At 42.8% G+C, this 26,235-nt stretch overlaps 1 protein-coding gene across 1 annotated transcript; it reads right to left on the bottom strand.

The window, feature by feature from the left end:
* Positions 1–58: 58 nt before the first annotated feature.
* LOC128142719 (ovostatin-like) lies at positions 59–26,232 on the bottom strand. Its single transcript, XM_052788994.1, has 35 exons — positions 26,111–26,232; positions 25,399–25,582; positions 24,922–25,078; positions 23,395–23,447; positions 22,469–22,489; positions 21,350–21,518; positions 20,705–20,789; positions 19,783–19,894; positions 19,278–19,392; positions 18,950–19,059; positions 17,080–17,238; positions 16,497–16,724; positions 15,936–15,993; positions 15,289–15,434; positions 14,017–14,166; positions 13,295–13,465; positions 12,854–12,986; positions 12,147–12,243; positions 11,417–11,645; positions 10,017–10,140; positions 9,553–9,671; positions 9,049–9,100; positions 8,181–8,264; positions 7,105–7,281; positions 6,519–6,600; positions 5,897–6,053; positions 5,412–5,486; positions 4,198–4,363; positions 3,714–3,934; positions 2,899–3,114; positions 2,368–2,492; positions 1,945–2,035; positions 1,294–1,362; positions 760–865; positions 59–408 (listed from the first exon to the last, which is right to left on the bottom strand). The coding sequence occupies exons 1-35, from the start codon at positions 26,230–26,232 to the stop codon at positions 347–349; spliced, it is 4,425 nt and encodes a 1,474-aa protein (XP_052644954.1). The 3' UTR covers positions 59–346.
* Positions 26,233–26,235: the final 3 nt, after the last annotated feature.

Raw genomic sequence — 26,235 nt, 5'->3', positions numbered from 1 at the left:
AGTGAAGTGATCAAGATTATTCCTTGATAAGTGTCGATGCTTTTGAGGAAACTCTGAAGGTATTTCCCAGTCTCTCCGTTATTGGCTTTCATCCTAGAGGCTGAGCTCTTCCCATGAACAGCAACGTGATCTCCACTTGGAGTCCACTGAGCATGTGTCATGGGACAGGATCTGGCCAGTGTCTCTGGCTGCTCCCTGAGAAGCCTGGTGGAGACCGAAAACTCCATTTCTGTGAGAATAGTTATTGCTCTACTCACCCTGCCAATCCCTCTGCTCAAGCTGCTTTATACTTCACCTTCTTACTTGCTTGGGTTTTTTTCTGGCTTTCACTTACCTTTTCTAATCATTAGTCCATTTCTGCAACAGCCTCTTTGCAAGGTGACGTATACTGACCAACAGCATACTCTTCTGGAGCAGAAGGAAAGAAATGTTCCCATTAGCCTGGAGACTACTGCCTGTGCCTTTCCCTGGAGGTGGATATACCCTACGCACGCTTAAGCTGGAGATCCTTGAAATCTCCTTCATTCTGGCACATGCATTTTTGTAACTTTCTAGTCATGCCCACTTGTCACCTTGGGCATGAGACCAAGCTCACTAAAGTGAAATAAGTCTCTCCCCTGGCACTAGATCCAGATCCTGATAGAGTTCAGAGGAGTGCTGGTCCCAGGAGGGCTGGTTCTGGGTATTCCTTAATGCACACAGTGTTTCTGCTGTCCCTGTCCCTCTCCTAAACTTCATACTGGTTAAAATCAGACCCACCTGTTTCGTAGTAGTCATAGATCTGCACAGGAGCTGGCTTGGGATGGGTCACTACAAAGTCTTGCTCAACTGAGAAAGTGATTTCTTTCCTCTTCTTCTGCAAGATCTGGGAATGGAGGGACAGGGATCACATGAGTCTTTCTATTTGTCCAACACCATCTGCAGCAGACCAGGGTGGTAACTGATAGACTGTATATTCCAAATCCCACTGAGGGCACACATACAGATGTGGGACATCCACTATCTGAAATATGTTTGGATAGTCCAAAGTGAAACTGAAGAGTTGTAGGTTTCCTATCCTGCTTGTATTACCTGATTCTGCAGTTATTACACATCCTATTGCCAGAGAGGGAAAAAATGTCCCAAAGGACTAAGCTTAATTCTCCAGGATGTCCCGGTGGTCAGCATGAAAAAGTCTGATATTCCAACCTCTCCCATTTCAGACACGAACATTATGTACCACACTGTAGGTGCATCTATTACATGCTGTTTGCATCCTTTGTGAAAATCAAATAGACAGTGATCAGAACTTACATTTTCCAAATAAAGGAGAACGTGGTTTTTCTTGTTTTCTACTTGCATCACTCTATGACTGGCAATGAGCTTTAAAACAAAGAAATGGAGATAAATATATTCGTAGACCATTAAAAAACAAGTGCTACCTCAGACCCTACCACTGCATGGCTGTGGCATTCATTCTGTTCCTAGCCAGGTATCAAGGGCTGGCAGCTGATTCTTAGAGTCCAAATGTTGCTGAATAGATGGAGAGGACTGAGCAAAACCTGCCACCTGACTTAGTAGGGGATACCAGCACTTCCCAAGCGCAGAAGAGGCACTGCGGTTCATTTGGGGAATGCTGTCTGACTCCGGTGTTGTATAGTTTTCAGAACTAGTCTGGCAGATTTCCCATCCATTCCCTACCCAGGCAGTGCCAGCTCCCAGTTGCAGCTGCCAGCTGGTCAGGCTCTAGCTGGAACCCTTCCTAGTTTTTGATGTGGGAAGGTCTGTGTGCTCGCAGATTCCTGCAGGCCATTCCCTCCACCCAGTAATGAAAACAGTGCAGCCATGCAAACACCTTGCAGGGTTTGTGGGTGAATGATTCTCAACCAGGCCTCTGTTTTCATCATGACCAGTCTTCTCCTTTGTCCCTGGGGTGACTCGTTTAATCTTGCTCCTATAGTTTACCTTATCCAGGGAAGGCTTAACAGGAACAAAGCCAGAGAGCATCTTCACATCAATAATGACCATGTTGGAGCTGCTGCGCTTCCCTGTGTAACTGAAATGACAGAGGCCCCTGTCAGTCTGGAGCAAGCTTGGGGAAGCAAACCTCAACTCTTTGCTCCTGGCCTCGTACAGCATGGGGAGGTTGGCGTGAATCACATGCGCTTACTGACTGGCTCAGATGGGAGACACTGGGGAGGCACCTAGCATGAAGGGGCCAAGTATGTGCTACCACCATCAGTTACTGTCACGAAGTCTTTTGGGATATCATCAACACATTGATCAGCTCGTGTTTCTTGACTTTATAAGCAGAACTGAACACACAAAGCAATCATCTTCCCTGCATGTCTTGTCATCTGTGCATCTGGTTTGTTGATGGCACGTTACCTGCTTATGAGGACAATATCAAATTTTGCTGGTCGATCTGATGGGCAGGAAGCATTTGATGTCTGTATTGAGAGCGAAAATCCAAAGGTCCCCTCTGGAAGGTGAATGTTGTATCTTAGTGCTGTCTGGAAGAGGAAGAAAACCCTTTTGTTCAAGCATGCCAAGGGGTGTTTTTTGCATTCCAAAAAACAAGTGTCAGACTTGGTGAAGTTTCCTGGCAGTATTGCTCTTGGTTTTATGTGGAAGATCCTTGCTTACATCAATGACGGACACATCAGATGACTTCTACTCTTTAACAATGAAGGTGCTTGTACCCAGAGTCACCTCCCAGAGAGAAACCAGCTGCTGATCAGAAAGGACTCTTTTCTCCCATGCTGTGACTCCACAGGAGTCAGAATGTGGGATGGGGAAAAGAGTGTTTAAATAGTTCAGGGAAATCAAATAATTAGGAAAACCAAAAAGAAGTCGGATAGAGAATCATCAAAAACACGGCTGTATTGTATGCAGAATGTGAGGAGAGCAGACACTTACTTGCATAAGTACGCATCCACTGCCATTCACTGTTAGGCTGTACTTCCCAGGTACCTCAGGAAGGGGAGTCTGTTGCAGCAGGAGCCTGTTCACATTGTTGACAATAAATACCTTCTCAAAAGGCTTTTTGGAAGTGATTTTGACTACATTTTGTGTAAGAGAGTTGTAGGTGGCCTCACCATAAGCAGCGAGGGCTTGAAGAGCAATGACTGTGTCCTGAAGGAAGAGAAAATAATAAAAGACAATTAGCTACACAGCATGACCAGTGCGGAGCAGATCAAAGTGATGGTTACAATACGAAGCACAGTTGCTTCATCCTGGCTAAAGAAACACTGAATTTGTGTATAATTCCAGAGTTCCCATATATAAGGAGCCATTTCATCCTGGCATGTAAGTTTTAGGGTGAAAGAAATCTCTCTACTCATATGAAAGTCTCAGAACATAAAATCTGAGCACTAGAGCACACTTCTAGAGTTTTTCATAGTGGTGAAGCATGTGTTTTTTATGGAACTGCAGAGCACTTCTTGGTCATGTAACACCTGTGACTTGGTGTTTTCTAGGCTTGTCCCTGACACAAGTATCTGTATTTGTTGCTAGTAAAATTAGTCTCATATGGCTTTAACCTTTCCACGGTTAAGAAGAAGAGGGAAAAAAAAAAGTATTTTGGTGTCTTTAAGAGAAAGGCTTGGTCTGTGTGTGTTTGAGACAGCAGATACAAAAGAGAAATGAGACTAGGTAGTCAAAGGCCCACTGAGACCCTGAACCAGTGCCCCAATTCCTAGCACTGGCTGGGGAGTGGAAGGGAGTTTTGGCACCTGGGTGGAAGAGAAACCTCCATAGGGATTCTGCTGCCTGATGATCCACTGCCCAATTCCTGAGGCCTTTGTGAGATCCTCTTGATTCCGGTTGGGTTTATAGAGCAATGCCAACAGCACATAACTGGTGATCTCAACTTCAGCTGATGGGGCATGGTCAAGGAAGGAGGGAGATTTTTCTGATGGAGACCTCTCCTCCTGCTCCCAGTGCTGTGAGCCACCTGAATAAACAAAAAGAGGGTGAGGAGCAACCAAAATGGGTTGTGGGTGTCACTGCTATATGATGCCTCAGAGACGTAATGTGTCCTGGCCTCTTTCTCACAAGTACTCTCTACAGAGCAACAGATGTTCTGTGTATTAACTCCATAGATTATTTGTGGAGGTTGGTTCATGAGCCTGTACTCTAAATATTGTCAAGGTTAGACCACGTACCATCAGTAAGACCTGTTCCCTCTTCCCACTTCCCAAAATGGCTGAAACTTACCAACGTCCTTTGCTGATTTCTGTAACTCTTTAAGCGATGATTCACATTTTTCTGCCTTGCCAGCTAAGCAGAAAGCATAGGCCATGAGTGCCTGAGTGTAAACATCACTGATATTCTTCTCAGATGCAGTCTCCAGACAAAAAAAGGCATTTCGGACTACAGGATACTTTAAAAAAAAGAAAAAAAAAAAAAAACCATGGGTCTAATTAAGGACAGTAGTCTTCACCTGGCCAAACATTTATTTCCTTTAAACCTGTTCTTCATCCTGTCACTATCACAGCAATGAGAATGGGACTTCAGTTCGTATAGTGGAGAGAGACAATACAGAATTCTTTAAGGAGGGACTTCAGAGGAAACATCAGACAAATCAAGTAGTTTTTTAGTGTGTTCTTGAAGACGTCAGTCTATAAACAGAAGGCTGTTTTGTTTATTTCACAGCTAATTCCTTCTGCTTACCTCCATGATAATAAATTCACACTACACTTCTATAGTCAAAAGTCTGTCGTCTAGAACAAATCCAACCTAGTAGACTCTATCATCTGTGACTCTGGTGTAATTTTAATTTAATTCTGTGGTGTTGTACTAGGTTTACACCAAGTAAAAAAATGTTCACAGTTTGACTCTGTGTCCTCACTAATGCACTAATCAGGAAGGTCCTCAGAAAGGATATGACGAATGGGAGGCAGAGAAACTCATATGTTGAAGTCTAACATCTCCTCTATTGCCTCCTTTGTACTAGCCACTTTTTAAAAAGGACAGATTGGCTTTTCACTCTGATGGACCTTTGTTTTTCCAACATAGCTTTTAGTTCCATTTGTAGACTTTATGGATTTACCTGCAACAACCTACTTTCTTGAGTGAGCCATGTTTGAGGCTAAGCCATAGTGTGGGGGTTACTACCTGTCAAGTTTTCTTATCAGAAACTAAAAGCTGTCACTAAAAGTCTTGGGTCTCTCAAATAGAAGATCTAATCCCACTGAGGTCTGTACAATTTCTACTTGAACACTGGTGGTTTAAGAGGTACAGAGATGGGGAACTTCTCTATCAATCACAGCAACTAGTGCAGATACAGAGCAGGGTTGTGTTCCCTGGGAGCTCTCTCTCCCTCTCTTTCTCTCTCTTTACTACCTAGACAATTTGTAGCAGACACTGGAGCCAAGTCAACAACTGGGGACCAATTCCAGCTGAATACCAGCAGCTGAAGGTCTCCTTACCGAGCTGGAGTGCCGAGCTTCTAGCATGGCAATGGTGATGTAGGCAGAAAGTGACAGCTCGTCATCTACTCCTCCCTGAAAAGGACATGGGGAGAGGAATAATCAGTGAATGCCATGGGTAAGAAGTCTTTAAATACAAATTGCCATATCCCAGCTGGGAGACTGTGACCAGTTCTGGAGGCAGTCCAAAAGGAAGGAGAGCATACACATAGGTCTTAAATAGCTCTTAAATCAAAAGAAGCCCACTGCTATCACCTCAAAAAACATGGCTCCTTCAAGGTTACAAGGTCCTGTAACCCTACCTCAGGTGCTCGTAAGATGTAAAGTACAGTGTGGGGAAGCTGAATGAGCTGAAAATAGTCATTGTAAGGTGTGGAGAGTTAGTCCTTGGCAGAGGACAGGCATTTGGAGTACAGTTTTTGACAGTAATGGGAAAGCATGTTCTTAATGAAAAGAAATTTGACCAAGAAGTAATTCTCTACCACCTTCAAGGCGTTGTTGAAGAGTGTCCCAACACTTTGGAAACAGCCATCTGGCTTCTGTTTGCTTGCCAGCCACATCAGGGTTTGAGCCTGGACATTGTCATCAATATAGATGAAGTGACTAGCTTGTGCAAATGATTTGTACACAAAGGCAGTGAGCCTGCAAGGGAAAGATGAAGCTGTGAGACGAGCATTGAAAGCAGGAACAGAAAAAGTCATCCCTCCCATTCATGCTATGCAGAAGGATGAAGAGTTACAGCCAACATGTTGGTGGCTTGCTTTCTTCTTGTGTGCTCCTCCAGGAGAGGGTAATTAATGGAATAGTAGCTACATGGGACACAGGAAAAGTGTCCAGGGCACTCTGGGGCTGATCCTGGCTACAGAGCACTGCAGTGCATTGGGTTTCATGGGAGACAGCAGAAGTGTGAATCAAAAAGTCAGCTGGGTCTTTAGGGATCACCTTCTCTCTTCGCACCCCGCCTGGCAGGGGGAGGAGAACCGTTTTTCTTAGTACTTACAGAGTCCCAGTCCTAGCCAGCTCTGTACATCTGAGATGCCTCTTACCTGCATCATGTGAATTCAGTGCAAATTCATCTGTAAGCCCTTTCTACTCCCAGTCACTCACCAGGTGTTCCCTTCTTTATCTCTGGTGCCAAAGATGCTGTAGGACCCATCGGGATGTTTGTATGACAGCTGCTTCTGGTAGCCTGCAAAAACATGGAAGAGGAAGTGTTCCCTAATTTAAAACTAAAACCTTATTCTGTTTGCTATCAGATTTATCTGAAACCACAGTGGGAAAGAGTAGAAAGGCAATGTATATCTATCAAGCAGCAGGGGAGACCTGAGGGAGCTTAGATGGAAACATGGGACATCTCGTCCTGCAGAAACACTGAGTCACAGAATAGGCAGAGCTCTATCAGCTCTGTGCTCCAACTAAGCTGACGGGATTAGGATACATGCTGTGCCTGAGTGGAAAAGGAGAAAGGGACTGAAAGACAGAACTTCAGAGGAAACATGACAGTTGAGTCTCAGCAAAATAGGTTAAGGAAAGAAAGAAGATAAAGTAAAAAGATAACAAAAGTCTTGATCAGGGCAGACCCTGGGGTCACTGAGCTGTGCCATACTGCTAGGACAGCCATGCTACTCCTTCTGCTCACTGGGCCTCAATGGGAATTTCAGCATACATGGCAAGGGAAGCTGAAAGCTCTCACCGCTCACTAAGTATCCAATGGCCTTGGATTTGACCTCCTCGCTCAGCTGCCCTGTCTTGTTCAGATAGTCCAGGACGTAGATGTTGGGTGCAAACAGGACCATGTTCTGCTCTCCACAGCCGAACGGCATCTGCAGGAGCTGGTGCAGGTTCTGCATGGCAGTGCCCATGATGTCTCCTGGGGAAGAAGAGATGCCGGGGGGATTAGCACAACCCATGGCCACTGAAATAAACCGTAATATCTGTTTCGTAGGCAGAGTCATGGAAAGCCTAGCTGGGGTTGCAAGCCTTTCCAACAAGCATGAAGCTCTCAGTGCCAAGTGATTTGTTCTGTTCTGCTTTGCAGTCAACAAAGAAATCCCTTCCCTGCCTCTCCTTACTTGGTCTAAATTGCCCATACCAGAAACACTACCTATTTTAGTGCCACTTCAAGCAGATACTTGTTATTAGAAATGAAAAGAAGAACTTGCAGGAAACTTCTGTTTCCAGAGGAGGGAAGGGGAACAGCCCAGGGAGCTACAGTGAACCCTGTATTGCAGAATTAACAACTAATGCTGAAAAGAGACATTGGTTATGCAGATGTATCATACACCACCTCTAAATTGTTATTTTTAGGAAAGATAGCACAGACCCAGCAAGGGATTTCTGGAATGAGCTGAAATCACCATCATTAAGAAGCAAAGATTTTATGACTAGTGAGTCATGTAACCAAGTCCAGGTCCTTTTCAGGAAAAGACTGAAAAGATTCCACTAGCATCTCTGATTTGCAGGTAGGTGAGTGGAAAAAAGCCATACCGGCTTGAGTCTGGCTGAGGCCGTAAGTCAGAACTGTGCTACTTCAGAGCAAAACATTCAAATGCAATAAGGTTAAACAGAAAAGTGAAGATGGATGTGACCAATATTTAAACTTCATTTTTCTGACGCAGCAAAGAACATTGCTGGACAATATGAGAATCAGTCTCTGCGCAAAACTTTCCCATACAAGCAATGGAAACTCACATTCTGAATCCTGAAAAAGCTTTCATTTTATATTTTTACATTTTCTTTCTTTTTATGTCTTATTAATTATATATTTACCAACAACAGAAAAGGAAGCTCTGGCTGATCCTTCCACCACAATTGTAGGTAGATCTAGAGCAACATCTCGACTAACCACATCATCTGTGGAGAAAAATATTAAGTGTGTTGCGGTTATTTGTATAGGAACACTGGTTATAGCAGTGAATGCTCCGGGTAGAAATTGCACAGTGCAAAATTGCACGAGAGACAGCAATGGGCAGAAACTCACAGCTGTCACCAAGAACATCAAGAGAGAAGGGGGCACAGCAAAATCAAAACTGTGAAAAAACAGACCAAATGGTGCAGTAACTGTCATTTCTCAACAGAAATCAGTTGAACAGGGTAAGGCTGGTGCCTACAGTGTCTGTGAACCTTGGGGATTTCTTCAGTGAGACAGTGGGGAGAGCTGGTTGGTGAGGGTCAGGGCTGCTTTTGTGCCTCTTTTAGGCAGAACTTCCAGGAAACCTTGGAAACTGCTGTCAGCACTGAGAAGGTGTGGAAGGGAACATTACATTCCCTCTCCCATTCCCACTAGAAGCGGAAAGCTGCAAGCTGGTGTTATCCTTGGAACAGAGGACAGCAGTCAACATGAGTGCCTGAAACGCAGGACAGATTTTTGCACAAGGTCGTGTCCCTTTGATTGCTTCATAGAATTCTTCCTTCAGCATCTGAGCACTGTTGACAGCAGCACAGACACTGCCTAAGTGACATGCATCAGATCACACAGGAACTTCGTAGCGGGGAATTGAACTGTAACACACCAGCTGCCATTTGGGCAACTCTGGAGAAAAGGGGAGGGACAGTTTCAATGAGCAGTGCAGGAAAGAGTGCAAACTCCAACCTTCTTTTCAGTTCCTCTCAAGACAGCAGTATATAAGACCCTTACCTTTTGTGCAGATTAGGGAGTTTTGGGTCTTTTCCCTTCTGATGCCTTCAGGCTGCATGGTGATGGGAAGAAGAGACACGTGCAGTGGATGAGAACAAAGCATGCAGAAGAAATGCAATTACGGAAGAGCCACCCCCCCCCCCCATCCTCCCGTGTCATAAGACAGCTGGATTGAAGCAACAGTTTACAGGTTCATACTTAACGTGGCTGCTACTAAAAGGGAGTTCCCATCAGATGGAATCCTCCTTTCCAGTTTCTCGTCTGCATGAGGGAGACGTGAACTTACCAACACCCACTGATCCTCATGGAAGAGGACATCAGATGGGAGGGGACTTGGTCTTAGATTGAACAGCCAAACCCTGTCCCAGCCAGATGAAGGTGGAGCCAAACCAGGAGTTCTTTAGGGAACCTGAAAAACTTTTACTTGCTTTTGGTACTTTCGCTGCATTTTTCTTTCCTCATGGAAGGGAGTACAGGGCAAAGAGTAAGAGCTGTCAGCAGTACCTCAACCGAGAGTGTTCTGATCTGGGTGTCCCTGTAGTCAATACTGATATTCCTGGGTGCTTTGTCTCCACAAGCTTCATCATCCTTGGTCTCTGCAGTAATGCTGAATACTACATTACCTTAAATAGTAGCAGAAAAGGTGAAAAAAATGGACCTCTATCATGCAGAATGATAGCTAAAGTAAGAAATTTCATCTGATAATGAGTATCTACAGATTTTAAGTAGTGCAACATAATGAATGGTCAGTCACTCTAGCTGAGACATATGGGAAGACAACTGATCTCTGAAAATGGGAATGATAAACATGCTGCAGTTGTGGAGGAGCTCTTTAGCCCAGACAGCTGGAAAGACCAGTGGTAGACCAAGTTCTCCAGGTTGGAAGAGGATTAGGTTTTCCAGGTGAGGTATGAATTGATTAGTATCAATCTCAGGGCAGAAGATCACTTAGATTCAAAGGCACTTACCAATTTCTTTGGGGAAAATATTCCAGACATAGGTCTTTCTTTCTTTGGCACATACACATCCATCATCCTCTGGAGAGATTAGTTTGGCCTGATAATCAAGGGAATCTGACAGTGAAACATTGATCTGAGAACAGAAAGAGAAGTGTGATGGGGTGAAGATTTTGTACCATAGGCAAATGGTGCTTTAGTGTTAGAGGGGGGTGAGATAGTCTCTGTTTATGTCCAGTGTTAACAGCATAGAGCAGATTTAAGGCCTGGGATGATGGTGTTAGATGAATCATCCCTCAGATGTAACCTTAACAGTATTCTCTCTTGCTTCTCATGACATTCTCCATTGAGATGTTAAATATCCTATGCATACATCTGATTCCTGAACAGGATATTGCGTTATCTTCAGCTGACCTGGTGCTAATGGCTTTGAACTAACTTGCAAAGGAAACCACTGATGAGTGTTTGTTCTGTTGTTGTAGGAACACTTGAAAAACAAGGTTAAGAGACAAAAGCCTCAATAACAGAGATCTTTTTTCTGGGATGTTTAAAACCCTAGGCCTTTTTGTTTTGTTAGGTCAAACTGTTAACAGAGTTTGGAAAAAAACATTCCTAAATCGTGTCTTGATTTTTCTTCCTTTGGTGGTGATCTCCTTGTGAGACTGGAGAGCTGATTTTCAGCATTTAAATCAAGCAGAAGAAATCCAGACTCTACACCTGCCTCTTTTTTCAGGATTCCTAGATATAGCATAAGAAACAAGCAGCCAAACAGAAGATCCCTGTTTTTCTTTCTTTAAGTATCCTTTAAACCATGTGTAAGCTCCCACCATGCAGAGGTGCAGTGCAGCTGTGGTCTGGAGCCATTTTGCCTGGAAAGTACTGACTATTGAGAGTACAGTCCCCCAGTGCCTGGGAGCGATAGAGCCTCTAGCTGGACAGATACTCTGTAGGGCAAGTACTAGACTTTCGTGCTCCCTGTTTTGGTACTTTTGGGAACTTTCACCCCAGAGAAGAAGGGTTTGTCTGCTCTCCGCTTCTTGCTCTTCCCACTTTCTTCTGTTTGGCTAGCACAAGCCCTTGACTTCTTCACACTTTCACATATATCCCTAAATAAAAGACCCCACTAAAACCATCAATGGCTTGTATGACTGTGAGTACTCTGCACTTGTTTCCTTCCTCTATGGATCTCGAGACAGTTGCTTATACACCCATGCTAGTCACGGTTCGCACAGATCTCCCTCTGCTTTGTAGTGGTTTAGGAGGACAAATCCAGTCAGTATAACCTATCCTCAGATAGAATGAGCAGTACATCAATCAAGAGCAGGGACAGATCCAATCATCTACACCAACAATTTTGCTGCAGCTTCTTTGGAGATGGGGTGAGGTCTAAGAATGTGGGCAGAAGTACCCACCTTAATGCAGTGGCCAAGGTAGTTGAAGACATTGGCTTTAAGCGGGAAATCTTCTCCTCGGATGATAGAGTATGGCAAGGTCAAGTCCACAAAGAAAGGCTGGAAGGCTGTCAGGGTGGCAGGCACAGACATACCAAATCCAACCAACTGTTCCACACAGAAGGCACTGGCCTTCCAGTCGGTGATGGTGTCAGGGATGGTGTATGAAATACTGGCTTTTCCAGTAGAGCTGGTAGGAATGGATAAAGGATGAGTTTAGAAAGGGTAAGTTTCATATACCTTGCTTCTCAGTAGAGCCAATGGGTTTTGAAAATCAGCACGACCCCTATTCTGTCTGCAGAAATCCCACATCAAAGTCCCCCTGGAACTTATCACCCAAATCTTCTGAGAAAAGCCCATTTAAAAGTTCTGCCCATCATTTCCCTGAGTTTGGAAAGAAAACTCAGAATTCTTGTTTTGCAGACCCATATTTTAAATAGAGGTGTCCCTCTTCCTAGGAAGGGAATATGACTCATGGTACACACATTGTGGGAATAGATGTCTTTGGGGACAGGGTAATTTTATCATGGAAAAGAGAAGGGCAGGTGGTCAGGTGATGATTGAAAAAGCTAGGTCTTCCAGGCCAAAAGGTAAGAAGAGGTGGCACAGAATTGCCACCTTGCAGGACATCAGGGGACATATTTAGTAACACTTAAAAGCAAGGCAAAGAGGGGGAAGAAGCAGTACTCACTTAATTAGGACTATATCCCAAATCCAAGTTTCAGGGAAGAATTCCCGAATAGTCTCAAGGATGAGTCTCTTCCCACGTTCCTCTCTAGCAACTTCAGCTGGTAAGAGGTAATGGGAATTTAGTCAAACTTTGTTCATATAATGAAGACTCCCGGAAAGGACAGGTTTTAATATGCATGGGCCAGTATGAAGGACAATTAGTGTTTACCCATTTCTTTCTAACTGAGACTATCAGCAATGCCACACAATATTAATTAATGTCACTAATGTATCTCTGAGTTAGGTATAACCTGGTATCACAGAGAAAGAAAACATTACTTGAAGTGCTTTGGTCTCCAGCTATGAGCACTAGACCTAGGGCTAGAACTCAGGTCACTTGGCTCTTAGATCAGTTTGCTGTCCACACTGTAGCACTGTCTTTTCAAACAAGCTTTGGTCAGAAAGGAATCAGTGTCAGCAGTGTTAGTTTTGTGTGACACTCTACCGATTGCCAACACTTCCCAGCGTGAAAGTGGACATGGATCAGAAGTGTGGACCTGAAAGGCTTTTTTGGGCATTGGCTGTTACCCTAAGCCACCTCATTCTGTGCCAGACCAATCTTCAGTATCAATACCAATGTGACTCATGAGTATTGTCCATGTCCATGTCACATGAATACCACTTCATTTAATGAGAAGAATAAAATCTCTTTCCTGTCCCCTATATTACCTGATGATTTGACATGGTGTGTAGAAGCCATGAATCCTGCATTCAAGAAATATGGTGGAGGTCTTACAGTCTCACTAGTACACACAACTGGTTGCCGAACCTTTGAGTTAGTAAAAAATTTCATGCCCATGTCCTGTAAAAAACACATTTCAGTGTTAGCTATAACCATACTGTAGCTGAGGTTTATTCCATTCCTCCCTCTTTCCCATTACTGCCTTTCCACCACAGAGATGCCTGGAGACATCTATGCGGAGACTTGTGGGAGCTTTGTGCATGCTGGAAAATCTCGGTAGGTACCAGAATCAATTAAGAATGGATGTCCATGAGGAGATTTTGTTGTGTATGAGTTCTATTAACAGTGTCATTCGCAGCAATATCTAAAGCTACATAAGAGGAAACTCACTTCAACAGATTTAAGTAAGTAATGTACAGGACATTTACCCTGAGGAACTGATATACATCTGGGCCTAATCCAGACATTACAGGTGTGTAATACAAGCCTTTGTGAAAGATGTTTTCAGATGAAACACAGGGGTCTTGGGGGTCATCTTCTAGATTGAGCCCATTGAAGATGTAGCCTTGAAAGTCTTGCAGGGGATGCAGGCTGTATATCTGTGAGGGGGAAGGAAACACAAAATGTGTGTGTGTAAAGATCAATTCTGATTACACCGTCATGTGCTGCAAATCGCCAGAGCTGAGATGTTGGCCTGTTTGAAACAATGCTCTGTTTCCCGGATTGAAAACTGGCTGAACGGCTGGACCCAGAGGGTGGTGATCAGTTGGAGGGCAGTAACTAGTGCTCTGCCTCAGAGGTCAATACTGGGTCCAATCCTGTCCAACATCTTCATTAATGATCTGGATGATGGGGCAGAGTGTACCCTCAGCAAGTTTGCTGATGACACAAAACCAGGAGGAGTGGCTGACAGGCCAGAGGGTCGTGCTGCCAGAGACGAGTCACTGGTTAAACCAAATCCCACATGAAAGAGGACTTCCAAATGCCAAGAAACAAGAGCTGTGTATTGCCTATTATAGATGGTTTATGACCAGCACATGCAAAAACCAGAGGAAGTCTAACACAGTCTAACAAACTCAAGTGGAGAGACGCTGCAACGGAGGAGGAGGAATCAGTGGAAGGAGACAAAGCATTTGTCTGGGCAGCTTACCGTTTCTGCGGACAGCTCCGTCTCGGACTTGAGGAGCAGCACACTCTGATCCACCGCCCTCACAGCACAGAAGGAGTTGGCAGCAGCTTCAATGACTAAACTGACATTGGAAGCTGAGCGCATCTGCTTTTGAGAGAATTGCAACCGGACCTGAAATGTATCAAACAGATGTTGGTCCCTACTGCTCGGGGCTGCTCTGGATCTTTGTGTGAATGGAGGGCAAGAAGGAGAGTAGAAGGCTGTTCTGTTACAGCACACATAGTCTGCCTGGAGAGGGATGTCTGGTCTCCACTGCCTCTGTTGACCAGGCCCCCGCTATAATGGGGGCTTAGGCAATAAGCACACTTAGACTCCTGCGATAGCTTAAATGAAGCCTACCTCCAGTGATTTAAAATAAAGTGTGATTCTGTTGCTGCTATTATCAAATCAAATCTTATTATGACACAGACTATATGTAATAAGCATTACAGTGAGCAAGTCATAATTTTATTAGGTCCATGGCCCATCTTAGCAAATATTTAAAACAGATTCCGTTTTGAATCTATTCAGAGGAAAATCTATCTCACATTTGTGTTAGATAAGAGGGAAAAAATAGGAGGGGACGACCACATCAGGTAACTGGAAACATTTTGTTTAATATCTCACTTGTTTTGTTTTCTCCTAATGTTTCATGCTTTTTAGCTTTTAGGAGCTGAAGATTAGAAAAATCTTAATGGTGAAAGCTGATTTCAAAATGACAAATGAAAAATGAAAATGTACCAGTGGAAAAAATATGGAAGGAAAACTTAAACCCCAGATTACTATTTTTGCTTTCTTTTCTGTATGTATTTAGTTCTGGTAAACCCAAATTGCATTTTTCAACAAAAAAGTGTAAAAAATTAGAGTAAATAGTGAAGTGGAATAAGGTTAAAGTGTGTTCACTATGCTAAAAAACAGACTCCAGTTTAAACTAAACTAGTCTAAACTCCAGTCTAAACTAAATGGGACACCAGTATACTTCAAGGGAGGCAGGAACCATCTGGGAGTAGTGTGGGTTTCCTGAAAAGTAGTTTTTAATGTTAAAAGAAGATTTACCTTTTGACGATAAGGCCAGGAGGTGGTAGTAGAGGAGAGACATAAGGCCAAAGAGAAGAAAGGAGAATGAAGAGAGTAGTGTTGAGAGAAGTGGAGGTAAACAAGAAATAAAACTGGAAATGTGTTGTGAATGTGTGCACAGAGAATTTGTATTTATCTGACAGCAGGTAAGACTTGCTGTATCTTAGTGCCTCTCACCTTGTTTTTGAAACACTTCTCAACTGGAAATTGGACACTGTCTGCCACCAGCTCCTTGGCAGGGTGTAAGGTATATACCAGCAACCGAAGGGCTGGAGCCATTTTCTCATTGACCACAAGTGGGATGGTGAAAGTGCCATTTTTGTCTGTTAGAAGAGAGAAAGGGACCAATAAGGAGAGAATCATGAAGATCTGCTGTAGTAGTAACCATCCTCAACTGGCATATGTCTGTACCAGTCAGGGGAGCAATCTGTACTTAGGCAATAAACTGAAAAATCCTGGATTTGCCAGGAGGTGACATGCCTGGGTTTAGGTCCAGATGCTCTCAGATTTATTGTGGGTTTGAACATGTGGCCAGGTTCAGATAAACGCCTAAGCCAGGCACTCCGAATTCCCTGCATTATCCTCTGGGAAGATCTTTACAGGACACTACTTCTTGACTCATATCAAATGAACTAGTTGCTGGACTAAATCTGACTTTATAGTTATCTTAGTGGTAGTGCTAATACCATGCACATGTGCATGGACAGAGAGAGGTACAGCCCTCCCAATAACTGCTGTATACATCCAGGAAGTCTTGCCTTGGTCCTCAGTTCAATCATTTTTTTTTTTTTAATGCAGAAACATGGATTGGCAACTTAACTTACCAGCTTGGATATTAACTTTAATTTCCCCTGTAAGGACAATCTTGCCTTTTGCCATGCCCTGTGCAGAGAAGAGCAATACATTTATGGGTTGGTAGAGGCTGGAGGGAGGAAGCAGCAATCAAGTTCAATATACATGACAGGGCAATAAAGGCATGTACATTGAGATGGCTTCAAATGCTTAAACATCAGCCTTAGGGCATGCTGGATGCTGCCACTGCTGCTGGGGCCCTTGTCACTGGTCAGGAAGCAGAAGGAAAAGGAAGGGAAGGGGGAGGCAGAGAATACCACAAAGAGTTTCTTGGAGGGAAGGGACAAGAACCCTGGCTTGAGACATTATGAAGGTGGTTCCTTACTATGAAATAGAGTAACATGGCCAGAAGCGGGGTCATTTTTCCTGAGCAGGTAGTTTTGCCAAACCACCTCAGTGCTGTTTCTGTCCTTGGGTTGTTGCCCATTGTGCTGGCTGGTAATCCAAAAGCTGCCATAATTGCTGTGAATGGACTCCCAGATAGCTGCCTGGTCAAGCCCTTTCAGCAAACCATGCAACAACCACGCACTCACCACATAGTAGAAGTTCATGGTCTTGATGCTCTTGTATCCTTCTGTGTTCAAGACATAGTGCACAGTGATCATCCTCTTCTGCCCACAGCTCAGATCTTGCCACAAAGGCTCAATCCTCACAAAACTGCTAGTCCAGGAGTAGAAGCGCTGGATGGAGAGAGACGCATCAGGGTAGGAAGGCTCTATCCAACCTTCCAAGTGGCACTGGTCACTGGTTTTGTAAGTTGCCTGATCAGGAGAGGGAGTGGGGAAGAAAAGGAAAACAAACATATGTCACTAGGGAAATCATTATCACATACTGACATCAGAATGATTAGTTCACACAATGCATATATTTAAGAATTGCATCTAAAGCCAAACTGGTAAGGAAAAAGCAGCACAATGGTCTTGCAGCCTTGCAGCAAGCCATTGCATTGCAACAACTCAGGTGTTTCTTTTATAGTAATTTTTGAGAGCTGTAGAACATGAAATAAACCAGAGAAAGCACATCTTTATTACCAGAATTCAAACCCCATCCCATCTTTTTTGGGTTCAGTTTGAGAGCAGCCATCTCTGTCTCTATTCAGCCTTGTTTCCTACTCACTTTCAGACTGATCTCAGGATCAAACATTTCCGATGTGTCAATGCTAAACTCTGCAATGCCGTTATCATCAGTGGTGAAGTTGTCTGTGTTCTTGTTATTGACAAATAGCTGAATAACCTCATTGGAAATAGGGGAGTTGTCTTTGTCTACCAGCTTGATCTGTGGAAGAGAATGTGAGACATGTTCAGCATGTTATCTTTCTGTATGTAGATACTGTTTTGCGCCCTTTTGCTCTTCACACAGCAGAATTGCTTTTTCTTCTCCCTTCAAAGCAATACTTAAGAACTGAAATGTCCCTCTTCACTTTCTGGCAGCTATCTCAGCTATCGTAAGAGGTTTGGAGCAGGAGCTTCCTCAGCATCTGCTACATTATTGATAACATCCTTTTGTGGAGCAGGAACTTCTTATGTCTCATCTCTTCCCTGGTCAGTCCCTTCTGACTACACATTTCTCATTTAAAGACATACTTCCTTTCCTCCATTTTTTCCTTTTTAGCCTTGAGAGTCTGCTGCTGACACTTTCAGTGTCGGAAAGCCTTTCTTCCAGATCTTTGTTTTGAACAGTTTTCTGAATCTGTTCCCACTGTCTCTGCTGTTTATGTGTTAAATGAACAAATAAAAAATAACAGACACCATTAGGTAAGTTCTAGGTTGCTAGAACTGAGCATTCATTTTGAGTTTTTTTTCAGAAAAAGATGGCAGAAGTAGTAATATATTAAATACAAGCTTAAGAGACTGACTATCCTCACTGTCCAGAAACAGCATGGAGACAAATGAATGACCTTTGAAACAAAAATGACGATAGTGAACTAAAAGTATTCAGGTGGGTGTTGACTTCAGTGGGACTGAATACAAGAGTGAAGGCATACAACATATGGCCAGCAACAGATGTTTCATAGTGCAGGGAAGGACTGTGAATAGCATGTGATGGCACTGGGACAGGGACTGGGATCTGCTGCATTTTGAGAAAGTATGAGTATCAGTGCCTTCCAGGCAATAGTTCCCCTGATATGACCCTCAAGGGGGTTTTTTTTGCACAAAAGCAAAGCAGCTGCCTGAAGCCAGCAGCAGCAGCTTTATCTCTGAGATGTGACATCCCAGCCTCTTACCACATGTCTTCCAGCACGTTTAACCTCTAGCATGTGTGGGAATGTGTGTGTTTGAGGAATTCACTGTGGCACATCATCCCAGGGAGCCTGTTGACCCCCATCCTCCAGTTAGGGGTGGTAAGGTGCATAGCAGTCCGAACAATGGAGCGGGAGTGGGGACCAGGTGAGAAAGTTATACAGACATCTTCCAGAAGGGAAAAAAAAAAAATCCTCGAAAGACAATCTCTTCTCTCCTTTCAATGCTACTGATAAGACATCCCCTTATCCTTTCCTCACTGAAAAAAGGTGAACTGAAGGAAAGAGAGAGATTTATCCCTACCCTTTAAACCACTGACAGAGTTATGTCATGAAACATAAAATAATGAAAAATCTTTTGAGGACCATTGTTATTTCCTTGATTTTTTTCCTTACTTCCTTTCATTCTTTCTTCCCTCATCCCCCAGTATTTTTATTCATCTCTGGCTGGCATATGATTGTCAATTCTGAAGGGAGAGGCAGTGATTTATATCAAGCTTAAAATGCAAGTTAGAAAAATGCTAGTTAATGGATTGTTTTGATTCAAAGTATTTCTGGCACAATCAAACTCAGAATAAACTAATACTCTTCAGTATTCAGAATTACCAATAGGGCACTGCATGTAAAGAAAGAAGCTTGGGGAGAACACCCCCCCGCCCCAAACAGTACCCCAAATGTTCCCATCACTGTTGTCATCTGATTACCTGTCAGTCATCTTCGGTACAAGCTCTCTATGCCCTTGCTTACCTGTCCAAAGTAAGGAATTCCTCTTTTGTAGTGGCGATCCATGTTCTCAAACTGTATACTGCTCATCACCCGAGTTATGGAAATAGACTGAGTAGCTGTAAGTTGCAGGCCTGTAAGACATGTCCAGAGTCAAGAGAAGATATTCTTTGTCTTGCATATAGCTTCACCAGAATTAACATTTGCCTGGAGGTGGTCACTGTGCTTATAAGAATGGATCTTCTTCTTCAGGAAAACATCCTTGTACTCAGCAGGCAGAGGCTGAATATTTCCTACTCTCCTTTTTTGACCACACCACTGTTGCTGTTTCTGACTGTCTAGAAGGGATTACCTGTTCCCTTCTCTGTGACAATGGCTTTCACATCAAGATTCCTCATGTAACCAATGCGATTTAGCTCAAAGATGTTGGAACTGAAAACGTGGGAGAGGCAGCCCTCTGTCTCCAGCTGGAAAGGGAAGAAGACAAATCCTTTTACCAAGGATCACAGCTTTCAAAGGACGCTGGCAATACATGGAACCCTTCTTTAGTGAGTGAAGTCTTTTCCCACTCCTTTTAACATGATTTGTACAGGGCTGATGGAGACATCACTGTCTACATTTTTCACATGGGAAACTGAGTCATGAAAAAGGAACATGTCAGTCCTTCTTCAGGCCTGTAGGAAACCGAGAAGAGAAATGAGGTGCCCTGAGTTCCTAGCTAGTGATCTAAGCAAACAGATGAGTAGAGTGAAGTGAAGCATCAAAGAGAGGAAGAAAAGTGTGAAGAGCAAAGGGAGAGAAGCAAGAACACAGGAGAGAGGACAAGCACAAAGAGGAGTATTAATTATGTATCATACATCTTTGGTAAATGATTGACAAACTGGGCTTTTCTTGCACCTCCCATATGTATTAAAATCCCTGCACACGCTGAGCTGGACTTTTCCTTCAACAGGCTGGCCATAGGTGTACCTAGGGGAAGAGGAAATAGGTCCATGAGCTAACACTTGAAAAATTGACTTAAGCTAATATACGCAGGAATAGATCCAGGAGGAGCAGTGAGCTGGGAAGCCAGAGAATGGAATAGTTTCACAGGCTTTTTCCTAACTCTCCTGATGTTACAAAAAGATAATATAACTCAGAAGCTGAAATATTAATCAGTTCTATTTGACCTGTAAACCCATGAACAAAAAAACACACCTTAAACATAAAAATAAATACCTCTATAAGCATGATGGACAGACATGGCTACCAACCAAATTATGACCATTGTCTCCACTCTTCAGCTTAGACTGGAGTTCTAGACTCACTGAAATCAAAGCAAAACTCCTCATATCTTCAAGGGGACTAGGATTTCAACCCTGGATTCTAAATTACAAGATCTTGGTGTTAGAGTAAGCAAGGTCCTTCTGAAGGACTAAGCTTGAAGGGGGAATTAAAGACAGCTGGAACCCCAAGACCTCTGCTAGAATTTAACAGTGCTCTGTTTTATGAAGGTCTCCCTCTGAAGTGGGTTGTTGGGAGTGGACACATCCTACTTTAGCAGGCAACCGCTCAAAAGATTTATTCAACCGAATAACCAGCTGGAAGAGAATAATCATACAATAAAATGAGATGAGCACACATGTAAATGAAAGCTCCAACCACCAAGTCAACCCTCACCAACCTCTTCTGAGGCCCTATTTATTTTGGTCTCTTCTCTAAGCCCTGCCTCTTTCTCCAGTCCTTAGGAAGTTCTTGTTCTTCAGCATATTTTCTAACCACTCTGCACCTGGTACTTACACTCCACAGACTTTCACTGTGAACTCTGAATCCAGGACTGTAAGGCTTTCTGGTGCAGTGACTGTGACATCAAATTTTGGCAACACTAGGACAAAGAATGAAAAGGAAAAAAACAACAGTGGCACATCGTAAATTTGCGGGCCCTGCTGAGAGGAAAGAGAAGATGAGGATATATCATCAGTGTTAGTCACTGATGGAATGGGATCTCAGAACTGGGGTGCCACAATGGTTGAGAAGTGGCGTGACCTGCAAAGGCTCACTAAAGAATTTCTACAAAGCTTTGAGGAGAAGTCGGGTCTTCTGAGGTGAATCCTGTGATGTCTAGATGCCTTGCAGAGCTTTGGCCAAGAAAGTTTGTGGATGTGGCTGGGAGAAGGTTAGTTTGTCACAGTGAAATTTGCAATCAACTTATTGATTTGTTATGCAGATGATTTTCCTGGCTGAATCTGTGCAAAGTAGTTAATTTCTCTACTTTGGCTTTTTACTGTTCTTTTTTTTTTTCCTCTCCAGTTCTTAATGACAACTAATTGAAGTTGCATTTGCTAGGAAGCTGTCTAAAGTTTTAACAGTCAAAAGGGTTGATTGATAGGGGTTCATTTCTAATAGTGTTTTCTACTCTGAATAAAATCAATGGGTGGCATTTACCATATTCCTCCACAAGGAATGAGTGATTTGTTTTATCTCCTGACTTCTTTGCTACGATAATTTTGTAGTTCCCCAGGATAGGCTCTTCAGTTAGTGGGAATTCAATCTGGATAATGTTCATCTCTGACATCACGTTTTGCCACTGAAAGATCCTGTTGCCCCGTGGATCCTGAAGAAAAAAAGAATATGGACTCACAGTTTGTCTTGGAAATTAATGTTATTAATGTTAATGTTATTAATGTTGCTAGATTCTCATCTGTTGATTTCAGATTTAGGCATCATCTGCCAGCTTTGGTATTGGTCTCAGTTATGAGGGGAAGTTGCACAATACTGGTCTTCCCTTCTCCTTGCTATATGTTGCTCTTATTTTTTGCCAAGAGGGGTGAGAAAGAAAATCTTCTTCTTCGTGCTTCCCCTTCAGCTGAGATTATCCCACACAAATCTTGGCCTTTAGCAACCCCAGCTTTTTTTCAGCTGCCAGAAGAAGGAAGGAAGCATTTCTTCTGCATTCACTGAGGTGTCATTTGCCTCTCAGTATATGTTATGCCAGTTAGACTAAAGAAAACTCATTCACACCACTTCCTTGAACCATTTGAAGTACTGACTGCAGAAAACATACGTAGAGCTCAAAATATATATATTTCACTGCAAACAAAATTAAGTCACCTGACTTCACGGTATAACATGAAAACTTGCAAGAATGCTATCTAGACATGGACTGTGATTGCTATTTTAAAAATCACCACAAAATGCCATGGAAGTGCTAACATAGCTAGTAATTGTATCCATGGCCTAGAGTTGTTCATAGTTTTTGGCAGCACTTGCGTTATGAAAAGATGTACCTCCAAATAAGTTGAGCAAACTGGAGGAGGTGGAGGGGATTCAAAGGCAGGAATAAGAACAGTACAACTTTTGACTGCTGAAATGAATATAGATATGCTTTCCATGTTAGTAAGGCTCAAACAGCATCCTAGGATTTTATGAAGTTTCTATTAATTTCTGCCAGTGCACTCAAGAACAAGATTTGGCTGTGTGTAGACACATACAAACTGATGTAAGCACATGCCCTGGATTTTATTTTTAGATGCGTAATACAGTACAGAGAGAAAAAATTCTTACCTGAATTGCAATCAAGGGGTACTGAAAGAGGAAAAAACAAAGTGGGAGAAGAGATTAGGTGGCTGAACAAACACAAATTATTTTTCCCCAGGACTGTGAGAAATGTATAACCAATGATTAATATAATACCAGTAATCAGAGATCCTAATCTCTTATTTTAATCAGTTTAATGGCAGTTTTACTTCAATAAGAAGATTACATAAAGGGAAGACATTAAATAAGAATGTTGGGGCAGTTTCCGATCATACTGAATTTAGTGCAATCCCAGAGCAGCTGAGTAAATAGAGTTACAGAGATGCACGTAAACTGTGATTTGGGTTTCTTTGATCTTATATCCTTACTCTGCTTATTAGCACCAGCTCTTTTGGTAACACTGTGCTGTCTTCTGCATTACAGTCACATAAGAGGAGGCCAGTAAACACCCTTCCGCCTCTTGGCTTATGTACTATAAGCATGAAGACAGCTTGCTGGCAATGAAAAGAGTGCCTCTGATGAGATAAACAATTGTGGTACCAACTTTCATTTTCATTTCCCCATTTCTAAAACGGGCAAAGTACCAGGTGGATGACTTACCAATTTTTGCAAGCAACAATTGCTGAACAGTAATAGCAGGAGACTGAACCGTGGGCTTTCTGGTCAGAGCTAAAATAATGTCTGCAGCAACAAAGTGGAGGGTTTTTTGAGCCTCTTTCCCAGCAACAGCAGGAGGTGTTGTGTCAGGAATCCAACCTGCTACATACTTGCACTCTTCCTTGTGACTCTAACATAAGGGTGGATTATAGCATGAGCTTAGGAAATCATGTTAATTCTTTGGCATTTAGTCTCTGCAATATCTCGTTTTATCCACAGCAACTGTTTATTTAAAATTTGAGAAGAGGTTGTCTCCCAGCTATTTTAAATACAGGGGAATATTACTGGTCACTCACCATTTCCTGAACAGGTTTAAAATTGAAATCCAGGGCAACAACACGAAACATCACTGGAAAGACAAGGAACAGTGTGTTAGCATTAGCTGTAGTTTATTTGGCTGACCATGATGTTTTGCCTTCATTAGTACTCCCAGTTTCACTGGGTCTTCTAACAGTCCCACTTGCACAGGATGCAGGTAATAAAATGCATCCGAAGGTAAAAGAATCCTACACAGACTTTGCTGAGGGGACTTTTCCCCAGCATCAAGTTCTCACACTTTCATGAAAGTTTCCTTAACCTCAGAGAAAGGGGATGACTGAATGAGTAAGAACTGCTGTGCAGGTCAGGCACTCTCAAGTGACAGCCATAACTCTTTCAGCGGCCGTCTGCATGATGTAGGCAAATTTGCTCCTTTTCATGTCCCCATCTCTAAAGCAGGGTTTGTTGCTTTGAACATATGAAAGTTCCAAATATTACTGGAACTAGGTGAAGTGTCACTTTTTCCTAATGCAGTGTAATTCCTCTTAGTTCAGTTTGTTCTCATCTTGTACAGATTTTTGCCTTTCTTTTTTTTTCTTACAAGCGAAAAACTGAAAGGAGAACAATGTGTTACTGCATAAGTAAAAACAGTTTTCAAAAATGTCCTTACAAAGCATTATCTTTTCATCATTTAATTTGGTCTACTGCTTCCCCAACCTCAAAACTAAACCATTTAACAAATAATCAAGCCCTGTTTGGTGGACACCTTTGTGGCACTAAATTCTGATTGGTAAGCTTTCTTTCATGCTATGTATCTATGTAGATAGAACTCATCCCTAATTAAATTATAGCTGATGCGGTTTAACAGCTACATTATTTGGCTGGCCTCTGGCGAGAAGTATTCTTGTAGTGTTTCCTACAGTGTTCTAGCTGTGTGCTAGAAGCCTCAAGGCCTAGAAGTGAATTAAGGAATGGATCTATATAAATGGTTCTTTGCATACATGGGAACTCTGTTCGATGGCCAGATGAGAAGTATGGATAGGGGAATAGCATAAGTGCAGGAAAAACACCAACATGAAAATATAAAGTTCAAACCCATCAGAACCCAGAAGGTAAATAGCATTATTTTGTCTTTTAAAACTTATAATTCATTTTAAAATAATGGATTTCACTCTTGGTCTTGAGACTGTCTTTTATGCTGACCAGCATCACAGACAGAAGACTGTGGGAGCATTGTTTTATGGCAGGCACTTAAGCAGTGATCTAATCACCTCTTTCCACTCTCTCGATCTGTCACCAGTAATGAAACAGCAGCAGTAAAAGCTTCCCTCTTCTGTCAGCTGGGAGGAAGGGACAAAGGAAATAATAGAGACCATGGGATGACAGTCTCCTGCCATCCTGAAGATGAGTCTCTGAGCTCCACAGTAAATACTTGTAATGGTTTTAACAGAAGCTCTGAAGAAACTGCCTAGACTGTAGCTCAGTCTGAAAAACACCTGGCAGAGAAATTCTATCTGAAGAAACTGCTTCCTAAGGGACATGTTATAAACTAAATAGATATTCACCACTCTGTCCTGGTTTGTAGATGGGTTTGTCTGTCTGCACGAAGACAATGCTCTCTGTGTTCCAGATCATCACTGACCGCCGCTCTTCTAGGCTGACTGTGGTACCCCTGGCAGAGAAGGAAATGAAAGCCAGTGGGGCAGAACTGACAGGAGGAATCTGTGAGGAAACAGAAAAAGAAGGGGAGGCTGCTAGTCTTGAAGTAATTTGCTCCAGACCCTGTTGAACAGCTACACCTGTGGCCTGGGCTCCTACAGACACCCATCTCACTTCTACCACCTTCATCACCTTCCGTAACATTTCTCATGTCTGTTAAAAATTCCTCCTTGTCTGTTAGCATATATCTCTCCTCTGCTTCGTTTTTCCTTCAACAAGTCTTATTTCTTCCTTTGTTTGTTCCTCTCCTGTGCTCTCTGCTCTAATTTTCTTGTCCATCCTTACATTCCTTTTCATTGGGACATAAATTAAAATTAATTTACCGTGAAGTTGAAGCACTGTAGACCATCGCTTGCTGTCATGGTTTTCTCAAAAATAGTGGTGTTAACAGTACGATGTTCTAGGATGACTCTGATGGATATTGTCTCATTGAGGTTAAGGAACTGCAGGCAAACCTGACCTGGAGAGTCAGTTTGGAGGACAGCAGGCACCATCAGGACATACTGCCTGTGAGATCCAAACATCAAAGTGATCACATCATAGAGAAAGGAGAAACAGCCTCAACAGGATGAAACAAATACAAAGCATTGTTATTATTCAGTCCCACTGATTAGTTTAGATTAAATATAGGACACTCTGCCAGTGCCCCTCAGTCCTGCCCTGCAGCTCCCAACTAGCCCAGCCCCGGGTTCCCTAAACAGCTCTGCCAATGCCCCCAACTCTTGCCCTTTTGCCCTTTATCCGAGTCCTGGACTCACCTGCTTTTAGCAAAGCACACTGCTGTTACTACTGCTATTGTCTTTTCTGAACACACACATCAACTTCTATGGAAGTTCTGCAGTAGGCAGAAGGTCTGCTTCATATTAAATGAGAACCATTCACTTGCCATCCACATTCCAGTTTAACTTAGCTCTCCAGATATAAAAGATGAGTCACGGCAGTATTTAATATTTAAAGTAAAATTAGTGGCACTAATTAGCACTGTCTTTAAAGCCTTATAATGAATACTATTAGTAATAATAGTGTAGTTCTTACGGCTCAGGTTCCTTTGCGGCTGTTACATGAAGGAGAAGAATAGCCAAAAGAAACTTCAGCCACATTTTTCTCACTGGGAGATAGAAGAAAGAGATAAGCTGTCTTCCCAAGAAACAACCCATTGC

The sequence above is a fragment of the Harpia harpyja genome, chromosome 6, assembly GCF_026419915.1.
Source record: "Harpia harpyja isolate bHarHar1 chromosome 6, bHarHar1 primary haplotype, whole genome shotgun sequence".
Classification (NCBI taxonomy): Eukaryota; Metazoa; Chordata; class Aves; order Accipitriformes; family Accipitridae; genus Harpia; species Harpia harpyja.
Note: the sequence above shows the minus strand (reverse complement) of the source record. Positions and strands in the feature narration are given on the sequence as shown.